Source organism: Ranitomeya variabilis, chromosome 4 (assembly GCF_051348905.1).
Source record: "Ranitomeya variabilis isolate aRanVar5 chromosome 4, aRanVar5.hap1, whole genome shotgun sequence".
In the NCBI taxonomy this organism is placed as follows: Eukaryota; Metazoa; Chordata; class Amphibia; order Anura; family Dendrobatidae; genus Ranitomeya; species Ranitomeya variabilis.
This window is the reverse complement of record NC_135235.1, coordinates 430,546,719-430,557,909: the sequence shown is the minus strand read 5'-3', so window position 1 is coordinate 430,557,909 and position 11,191 is coordinate 430,546,719. Positions and strand designations below refer to the sequence as shown.

Sequence of the window (11,191 nt, the reverse complement as noted above, 5' to 3'; positions counted from 1 at the left end):
TACAGTGCCAAAATGGCGCTAAAACAAGATGTCCGTTCTTCGTTTGGAGAGGGACATGTGATTTCATCAGCCAATGACATGAGCCGTGGTGTCAAAACATTGTGGATGTTTCCTGCGCCCTGATTGGCTAGCCACAATGTGCGCACAAAGTTAGAGGGAAAAAAATTACTGTTTACAAGAACGCCGCGCCTCTTAGCTCTGCAAATCCCATCCCCTCATCAAACATGTGCCAAACGCTCATGATACACCACAATTATCATTGCTAAAGTGCTGAAAATACTTTTGTGGCAACGCAAATATTTTCCCGCACTTTTTACCGAATGTTACAGATTTTTTCCGATTTTATAAAATTTTGCTCGTGTTTCCGATCACGAATTCGAATGTGCCATATTTGTACCGACTTTGTTTGGCGATCGTTTTATGAACAAATTTGTTCATCACTAGTGAAGAACAGCCAAACTCTGCTGTACATGTGAGGTTGTGGAAGACCGTTTCATGTCACAGGTCATATACCATGCAAAGACTGAGAACAGAAACGAAACACATGGTAATTATACTGCATCAGCAAGGTCTCTCCCAGGCAAAAAATTTCAAGCAGACTGGGGTTTCAAGATGTGCTTTTTAAGCTTTTTTGAAGAAGCATAAAGAAATGGGCAATGTTGAAGATTGTAGACACAATGGTTGACCAAAGAAACTAATACAGCTAATGAAGACACATTATCATTAATTAAATTTGAAACTGGAAGATATCAAGCAGTACTATCTGTTCAGAACTGAGAGCAACTAGTGGAACCCACCTACACCCATCTATAGTTTTGAAACGTGTGGCAAGAAGTGGTCTTCATGCTAGAATTGCGATCAAAAGTTCATAAATTTAACATGGAAACAAGGCCAAGCAAATTAATTATTAAAGAAACTATAGGATATGGTGACAGAAAGAGCTCTGGGCTGATCAGTCAAAACCTGACATATTTGGCTGTAACAGTAGGCAATTTGTTAGCCAAAGGCTTGAGAGCAGTACAATAAAAAGTGTCTGCAGGCGAAAGTGAAAAATAATGGAGGTTCCTTGCAAATTTGGGGCTGTAGTTTAGAAAATGGAGTAGGGGATTTGAACAAGATTAATGGAGCCTTCAGTGCTGAGAAATACAGGTAAATTCTTATCCATCATGTAATACCATCAGGGAGGCATCTGGTTCAAAATGTATCCTGCAGCCGAACAATGACTTCAAATATACAGCCAGTGTCATGAATAACTACCTTCAGCGTACAGAAGAACAAGGAATCCTGGAAGTGATGGCATGGTCCCCACAAGTCCCTGATCTCTACATTCTCCAGTGGTTGTGGGATTACATGATGAGAAGGATTTGCACAAGCCTACATCCAAAGATCTGTCTGTAGTTCTTAAAGATGTTTGGAACAACCTCCTTGTCGAGTTCCTTTACAACCTGTCCACAAGTGTAACTAGAAGAACTGAAGCTGTTGTGAAGGCAAAGGGTGATGACACGAAATATTGATTGTATTTAGATTTCTGTTTTGTTCATTCACTTTCGAATTTAATTGCTAAAACTAAAGTATTAATAGTTGTATTTTTGGAAATCTTACTTTGCAGCATTTTTTTCCATATCTACAGTGGCATGTAACAGTTTGGGTACACCTGGTCAAAATTACTGTTATTGTGAACAGTTAAGCAAGTTGAAGATAAAATGGTCTCTACAAAGCTTAAAGCTAAAGAGGACATATTTACTTTTTATTTTATGCATGCAAAAAAATTAAATATATATATAATATACATACAGTGACGGAAATAATTACCGTATATACTCGAGTATAAGCCGAGACCCCTAATTTTGCAACAAACTGGGAAAACTTATTGACTCGAGTATAGGCCTAGGGTGGAAAATGCAGCAGCTACCAGCTGCCAAATGTCAAAAATAAAAATAGGTACCAATAAAAGTAAAATTAATTGAGACATCAGTAGGTTAAGTGTTTTTGAATATCCATATTGAATCAGGAGCCCCATATAATGCTCCATACAGTTCATTATGGCCCCATAGATGCCCCATATAATGCTCCATGCAGTTTATTATGGCACCATAGATGCCCCATATAATGCTCCATGCAGTTCATTATGGCCCCATATATGCCCCATGTAATGCTCCATGCAGTTCATTATGGCCCCATAGATGCCCCATGCAGTTCTTTATGGCCCCATAGATGCCCCATATAATGCTCCATGCAGTTCTTTATGGCCCCATAGATGCCCCAAATAATGCTCCATGCAGTTCATTATGGCCCCATATATGCCCAATATAATGCTCCATGCAGTTCATTATGGCCCCATAGATGCCCCATATAATGCTCCATGCAGTTCTTTATAGCCCCATAGATGCCCCATATAATGCTCCATGCAGTTTTTTGTGGCGCCATAGATGCCCCAAATAATGCTCCATGCAGTTCATTATGGCACCATAGATGCCCCATATAATGCTCCATGCAGTTATTATGGCCCCATAGATGCCCCATATAATGCTCCATGCAGTTCATTATGGCCCCATAGATGCCCCATATAATGCTTCATATAACATTGTGCCACATGTAATGCTGCTGCACTAAAAAAAAATTAAAAAAATGACATACCTCTCGTTGCTGCCCGCTGCTCCTCAGCGTCTCGTCTCTCTGCACTGACTGTTCAGGCAGAGGGCGGCGCGCACACTAATAAGTCATCACGCCCTCTGACCTGAACAGTCAGTGCCGAGGACACGGAAGACAGAGCGTCGGTGGAACACGGAAAGGTGAATATGAAATACTCACCTGCTTGCGGCGCTCCTAACGAGATCCCCGCATGTCCCACAGTCTCCGGGCACGGCAGCTTCATCCTGTAGTGAGCGGTCACATGGTACCGCTCATTACAGTAATGAATATGCGGCTCCACCCCTATGGGAGTGGAGTCCCTATTCATTACTTTAGTGAGCGGTACCAGTGACCGCTGAACAGGGGAAGAAGCTGCCGCTCCCGAAGATTGTGGGACATGCTGGGACGGCGTCAGGAGCAGGTGAGTATTTGACAGTTGTCGCTCCCCCTCACCCGCCTACCATGACTCGAGTATAAGCCGAGAGGGGCACTTTCAGCCCATTTTTTTGGGCTGAAAATCTCAGCTTATACTGGAGTATATACGGTATTTGATCCCTTGCTAATATTGTAAGTTTGCCCACTGACAAAGACATTGATCATGGAGGAGGAAACATGTTTTGGGGGTGTTTCTCTGCTAAAGGCACAGGACTACTTCACCGCATTAATGGGAGAATGGATGGAGTCATGTACCGTAAAATCATGAGTGACAACCGCCTTCCCTCCGCTAGGACATTAAAAATGGCTGGGTCTTCCAGCAAGACAATGACCCAAAACATACAGCCAAGGCAACCAACAAAGGAGTGGCTCAAAAAGAAGCACATTAAAGGGAATCTGTCACCTCATTTTGGCCCTATAAACTGCAGCCACCGTCATCAGGGGCTTATCTACAGCATTCTGTAATGTTGTAGATAAGCCCTCGATGTAACCTGAAAGATGAGAAAAACAAGTTAGATTATACTCACCCAGGTGCGGTCCCGGTTCGGGTCCGATGGGTGTCGCAGATCCGGGTCCGGCGCCTCACATATTCATACGATGTCATCATTCTCCTTGCTTCTGTTGTGGCTCCTACGCAGGCATACTGATTTGCCCTGTTGAGGGCAGCATAAAGTACTGCAGTGCGCAGGTGCCGAGCCTCTCTGACCTCTCCCGGTGCCTGCGTACTGCAGTACTTTGCCCTGCCCTCAACAGGGCAGATAAAGTATGCCTGCGCAGGAGCCGCAACAGGATGCAGAGGATGTCATCATCTGAAGATGGGAGGCGCCGGACCCGGAACTGCGATGCCCATCGGACCGGACCGCCCCCAGGTGAGTATAATCTAACTTGTTTTTCTTATCTTTCAGGTTACATTGGGGGCTTATCTACAGCATTACAGAATGCTGTAGGTAAGCCCCTGATGGCGGTGGCCAGTTTATAGGGCCAAAATGAGGTGACAAATTCCCTTTAAGGTCATGGAGTGGCCTAGTCAGTCTCCAGACTTTAATCCCATAGAAAACTTATGGAGGGAGTTGAAGCTCCAAGTTGCCAAGCGACAGCCTCAAAATCTTAATGATTTAGAGATGATCTGCAAAGAGGAGTGGACCAAAATTCCTCCTGACGTGCGCAAACCTCATCATCAAATACAAAAAACCCTTGTTGGCTGTGCTTGCCAACAAGGGTTTTGCCACCAAGTATTAAGTATTGTTTGCCAGAGCAGATACTTATTTCTCACTGTAAAATGCAAATAAATTTATATAATTTTTACAATGTGATTTTCTGGATTTATTTTTTTATATTCTAACTCTCAATGTTAAAATTAACCTACCCTTAAAACTATAGACTGTTCATGTCTTTGTCAGGATGGATGGAATAAAATCCCTCAAACAAGAATTAGAAAGATTCTTGACTGGCTACAAAAAGCATTTACAAGCTGTGATACTTTCAAAAAGGGGGTGCAACTAGGTATTAACCATGAAGGATGCCCAAACTTATGAGTCAGCACATTTTCTTTCCCCCTCAGCTTATAATTGAATGAGGGTCCCAGAAGAACGGAATGTGAGAGGAAGCTGCGGAGCAGGGGGTCAGAGGAGGCAGGACCCGACTGCTGAGGCTAACTTCTATGCCCGCTGCTAAAGGGAAATGAATATTCACTGCACTCGCATTGACTATTCATTTCTCTTTAAAAGCGGGCACAGTAGTCGCAGCCGCTGGTTTCCTGCTGCGGCCGGGCAATCACATGTGCCAACTACTTAAGGGAATGAATATTCACTGCCCTCCATTTCCATGGGCGTGGAGTGCAGTGAATATTCATTCCTTTTAGTAGCGGGCACACGTGATCGCCCGGTCGCTGCAGCTGCTGGCATCAGAACAAGACACTGCGAGGGAGCGCAGGGACTGTAAGAAGGATTTTTGTATGTTTTTTCTGATGGGGGTCATGCATACCAGGATAGGAATGAGGGGGCTATGCATCCTAACATAGGGATGAGGGGGCCATGCATACCAGGAAGGGGATGAGGAGGCCGTGCATACCAGGATAGGGACGAGGGGGCCATGCATGCAAGGATGGGGATGAGGGGGCCATACAAACAAGGATGGGGACTAGGAGGCCATGCATACCAGCATGGGGTTGAGGAGGCAATGCATACCAGGATAGGGATGAGGGGGTCGTGTATACAAGGTTGAGGAGGGGCCATGCATACAAGGATGGGGATTAGGGGGCCATGCATACCAGGATGGGGATGAGGAGGCAATGCTTACCAGGATAGGGATGAGGGGGTCATTTATACAAGGTTGAGGAGCGGGCCATGCATACAAGGATGAGGATGAGAGGACCATGCATACCAGGATAGGGATGGGACCATGCATACCAGGATAGGAATGAGGCCATGCATACCAGCATGGGGATGAAGAGGCCAAGCATACCTTAATAGGGTTGATGGGGCCACGCATACCAGGATGAGGACGAGGAGGTCATGCATACCAGGACGGTGATGAAGAGCCATGCATACCGGTATAAAAATGAGGCGGCCATGCATACCAGGATTTGGATGAGGAGGCTGTGCATACCTGGATAAGGTTGAGGGGGCAATGCATACCAGGATAGGGATGAGGAGGCCATGCATACCAGGATGGGGAGCCATGCATACCAGGATAGGGATAAGGAGGCCATGCATACCAGGATAGGGATGAGGGGGCCATGCATACCAGGATGGGGAGCCATGCATACCAGAATAGGGATAAGGAGGCCATGCATACCAGGATAGGGATGAGGGGGCCATGCATACCAGGATAGGGATGAGGAGGCCATGCATACCAGGATGGGGAGCCATGCATACCAGGATAGGGATAAGGAGGCCATGCATACCAGGATAGGGATGAGGGGGCCATGCATACCAGGATAGGGATGAGGAGGCTGTGCATACCTGGATAAGGTTGAGGGGGCCATGCATACCAGGATGAGGATAAGGAGGCCATGCATACCAGGATGGGGAGCCATGCATACCAGGATAGGGATAAGGAGGCCATGCATACCAGGATAGGGATGAGGGGGCCATTCATACCAGAATAGGAATGAAGAGGCCGTGCATACCAGGATAGGGATAAGGAGGCCATGCATACCAGGATAGGGATGAGGGGGCCATGCATACCAGGATAGGGATGAGGAGGCTGTGCATACCTGGATAAGGTTGAGGGGGCCATGCATACCAGGATGAGGATAAGGAGGCCATGCATACCAGGATGGGGAGCCATGCATACCAGGATAGGGATGAGGGGGCCATGCATACCAGGATAGGGATGAGGGGGCCATGCATACCAGGCTTATAGTCAACTCAATAAGTTTTCCCATTTTTCAGGGGTAAAATTTGGTTGCCTCGGCTTATATTCGGGTCGGCTTATACTCGAGTATATACAGTAATTTTTTTTTGTATAAAATACAAAGGAAATGTGTCATCTTTAACTTTAGGCCTTTTAGAGATCATTTCATCTTCAACTTGCTTAACAGTAATTTTGATCAGGGGTGCCCAAACCTTTACCGTGGTATAGTAAAAATAACACAAGATATGTTACTATAGCTATAGCAATTATCTAATTACCACCCAAAACCTATGTACATAATTGTCATTGTAAATATAACTAAATAATATTCCCTACTAGCTCACTGCTCCCTCTGTCTAAAATCAGATTTCTTTCTTCTATCTTTAACATTCTGAAGATGCCTGAAGTTATGACTTTATGAAAGGATGAGACTAATTGTTATTACCTTAAACGGGATGATTGTGGATGAGTTGTACTCCCCATGGGTAATCCCTTTAAATTTAAAGTTATTTTCACATGAGCATAATAGGACCAGCAGGATTTGAGGCTACAATATAATGTTTAGTAATAAATTCAGGCTTTATATATCTTCTGTATTTTTATTATAATTTATCTCCTGTGTAGAAGATGTTTCTTTATACACATATGTAGAAGTCATTGTGCAAAATACTTCAAAACATAATAACTTTAATCTGTACATTTGAATAATATAAATCTTACAAAGGTCTGTTGAAAAACACCAAATTATTTTGATAAACCACAGTATAAGACAACACCATGACCTTCCTTATATTACATGCCTCTTTTACAGTACATTATTTCTTTTCGAAAAGCAAACTAAGGCCGTATGTACATATACAGTATAAGAAAACAGAATAAAGAATACTCCTTCTATTGTGTTGTCTTTAAAGACAATTTTTTGGAAAATAAATAGTCTGGGCAATACATACAGGAGAAGAGCCCTCACAACAGGGTCGTGCTACTGGTATAGCTTCATGGCACCATGACCCACCTTGTCTTAGGACAAAAGGGTTTGGCACTTGATAGTTAATTATGCATGTCCCTTACAGAAGAAGAGGGTGACATAAGCCTTAGGATAGTTTTTCTTTCCTCTGTTTTTTATGGAGAAATTAACACCTCCCATGAGGAAAGTTCCTATCAAAGGTCTAAAAAAAAGTCACTTTCTAGCAACTTGGATGGACCCTCATAATGTAAACCTGATCAATCTCCCAGCCACAACTGTAGAATGATCAACTCTGTAAGGGAGTATTATTATCTTACCATAATATTATTAGAATGAAATATTTCAAACACTAAAAGAAAAGTTCACCATACACGGGGCAAAAGTTTGCTTTTCTTGCCTTACAATGTACATAAAAAAATAAGCTTCTGCAAGTCATTCATTTCACAGCTACCAGATTTAAAATGACATTCACAAAAAAATTCAAAGAATTTTAAAACGCTAAAATCACAGAGTTTCTTACAAAAGTGCAAACTGTACAAACAATGATTGTGAAATGCAATACGAAAAAGGCTACGTGGAAGGTGGAAAGTGAAGGATGCTTACAGTTGTAACCGATTTCTTAAACTGACTTAATGAAGAAACGAATGTACGGGCTGACATATTTAATAAGAGGATAGTGCGGAATATAACATTGATGTGGCAGGTAGATACTGGCGAAAGAGTTTAAATTTAAAGTTCACCCCCTAAGACAATAATGACATCCCAGGTTCAAAACTTTTGAACTACTAAAATTTCATTAACTTAGACATCTTGAAATGCTATACTCAAGAGGACCAACCAGATAATGTAGATTTTAATACAGTAGATTTTAAACTCTATTAGATTGTTTTTGTTTTTAAAAGATCCAGATTAATAAATGCCAAGGGGGAACTTAAAGGGATTGTTTATCTTATAAAACATATTTTAATTGATCACAAGACAGTGCCACCATGTCCAAGCATTAGACATACAGCTATGTGCATCGTTATTTCCCCTTCTGATTAGCTCTCGAAGTAAACCCTAAACTTTCCATTGCCAAATGGAGGCCAAATAGAGACTGAGCTTTTCCATCTGGTGGAGCAAGTAAAAAAATAGTATATGTTAAAGAATACACCCGGCTTCAGATATGCAGTTACGCTGCCGAAATGAGAGGCGCGCATGCGATAGATTTGCATAAGCGATGATGCTGCTTAAACAAATTATGTTATCACGCCACAGGGCTGACTAGTCTGGTGAAACTAATGCCCCAGTGTCAACCCTGCACCAATACAATACAATGTGACCATAGCCTTATTGGTTTAAGCGGGCAAACAGTAATTCTTCATTTTGCCTGTGGGGGTGCTGCAGGGAAATTTAACGATTGCTGATCACTGGTCATTCCAATATCTTATCAGATTACTTTGTAGGAGGGGTCCTTTTTACAAAAAGAGATGGTAAAAAACAGATAACCATTTTAATAGAATGTTGGTGTGAACTGTAAAAACTGAAAATTTTATTTAATCCAGACTACCTTTTTAGTATTTTAAAGCACCGTGAGATATATTATACATAAGGTATAGAGATTATTGGTAAACTAGATACAGCTCCATAAAAACTTGGAGCTTATATTCTTTCTAAAGTGGAGATTTGTGTGGCTAAGATTATTGCTTTAGGCATAAGGAAAGTGTAATAATGATCAGAAGCTCTTACGAGTCCAAACGGTTTCTTTTAGTTGTACAAAAAGGGCAAATATGATATAAAAGTAAAACACAGAAAATATATGTTATGGTGAATATTAATAATTTACAATTGTAATGAACAAATTAAATACAATGCTTTTTAGTAAATTTTCACATATATACAGATTAGTTGCCGACTTAAAGACAACTGAGGATTATGGTAAGGAAATCTATTTTACAGAGAAAAAAAAAATCTAGGATGGGGAATGTCTTGTGTAGTAGTCTATGTGACTCTTGACGTTAAGAAGGTTCTTTGTGCTCCCCGGTGTCACCGCAGTCTGAATCCAGAGCAGATGGCGAGGGTACTGGAAAAATGTGCTACAGCAGGTTTTGACATAGTCAAGGAAAGCCGTATCCTTTAATAAAGCGCTTTGCAGTATGGAAAGTGCTAAGACCAACAAATAGAAATAAAAAAAAAAATAATAATAAAGGTAAAAAAAGAGACGTTGCAAGTTTTTTTTATCTTCTTTCAGTAAAGTGCTGATGACAGAAGTAGGTTGGTATGTGTTTAGTGCTACTCGGCAGAAATGAAGGTGTCCATGTGTCTCCATTGCCAGTCTGAATCTTACACAGGCCCATGACGGGCTTCATATTTTGCCAAAATGTTTTTGCATTTGCCAAGCTCTTTCCGGAGGTCAGCAACCTCCAGCCGTAAGGCAGAATTCTCCTTCTCGAGGAATGAGGCCCGGATGGCAATCTGGTTCTCTTTGAGCCTGCGTGCATCTCTTGATCTCTTGGCAGCCATATTGTTCTTTTTGCGCCTTGCCCAGTATTTTTCATCCTGCTCATTTGTTCAAAGACAAAATGGAACATGTTAGACTTTGGGATCATGGAAAAGGGAAGTGACAGACAACGTGGAGTAGGGAGAACTCTACCACATCTAGATTTTAGTCCGCTAAATACAAAGCAGAGTAATAAAAAGTAGAGTTATCAGAAGCTGACGTAAAGGTGCAGTAACTTGTCCTATCTCACGGTATACTTTCCCTGATCTAGTTACTGCAGTTAATCATTCTGTCACCCAAGCCATGCCCATCCTCATATTAACAAATTGCAAAATGAAATCTTTTAATCCGGTCCCGCTGTATCCAAGGTTGGCAAGATGAGATCACGTGCTCTCGAGAGGCGACTGACTGGGTTAATCTCCTTATCCCGTCCCTAGAATCAAACCGCCAATCAGCCTGCTGTACTGGAACAGCGAGCCAGGATTAAATATTCCAACAAGTGACCACAGCAACTGATGTGATTAAAGCAAAACGGAGGCTCTTTGTTACACTGGCAGGGACCTAGCTGGCTCACTGGTGCTTAGCGATAAAATCAGTTTAATTAGCTTGTATTTCCATTATTGCAGCACATGAATTGTTTTTGTTCCAAAGGATTCAGGTTTCCCATGCAAACAAAAAGTTGAAGAATACATCCAGATAGATTTCTGAGCATGTCCTGTTCACGTGTGAGGATTAGCGGTTAAGCTGTGAACATCCTGGGATACAGTTTGTCATTAAAGGGGACCGGTCATTTTGAAAATGGCATGTGATCTTCAGGCAGGATGTTATTGAGCAGGAGAAGCTGAGCAGAATCATATACATTGTTGTGGGAAACGTTTCTGTATAACTTGTATTTATTCAATGAAATCCCTGGTGTCTGTACACATAAGAGTCCAGTTGACGATCCTACTAGTGATTGACAGTGATTGATCTTCCATGCATGACTGCTTACAGAGATATCTGTCAATCACTAGTAGGACCACCCACTGGAATCTGGAAACATCAGAGATAATTCATAAAATACAAGTTATACTGAATATTTTCCAACAAACATGTATATCATTCTGTTCAGCTTCTACTCCTCTACATTGTGCTGTCCACAGATCATACTGTAGATGTTGGGGTGACAGGTTCCCTTTAAAGAGAATCTATCAGCAGGATTTCACACCTAAAACTATTTATATGCACATGTAGGTCTTTCAAAGATAAGTTCAGCAACACCTTTAAAAGGCCACTCCATTGCTACATTACTGAGAAACCAGCATTTGAATTGATATTCAAATGAG

At 42.0% G+C, this 11,191-nt stretch overlaps 1 protein-coding gene across 2 annotated transcripts in view; it reads right to left on the bottom strand.

Annotated features, from left to right (window-relative positions):
- Window positions 1-7,008: 7,008 nt before the first annotated feature.
- The window catches only part of HLF (HLF transcription factor, PAR bZIP family member), a 41,053-nt gene continuing 36,870 nt past the window's right edge, over window positions 7,009-11,191 (bottom strand). The window contains exon 4 of one of the 2 annotated variants that reach the window (XM_077251417.1): window positions 7,009-9,928. In XM_077251417.1, coding sequence (XP_077107532.1) covers window positions 9,710-9,928 — 219 coding nt within the window. In that variant the 3' untranslated portion in view covers window positions 7,009-9,709. The remainder of the gene's footprint in view (window positions 9,929-11,191) is intronic. The other variant, XM_077251418.1, reaches the window with a different exon arrangement.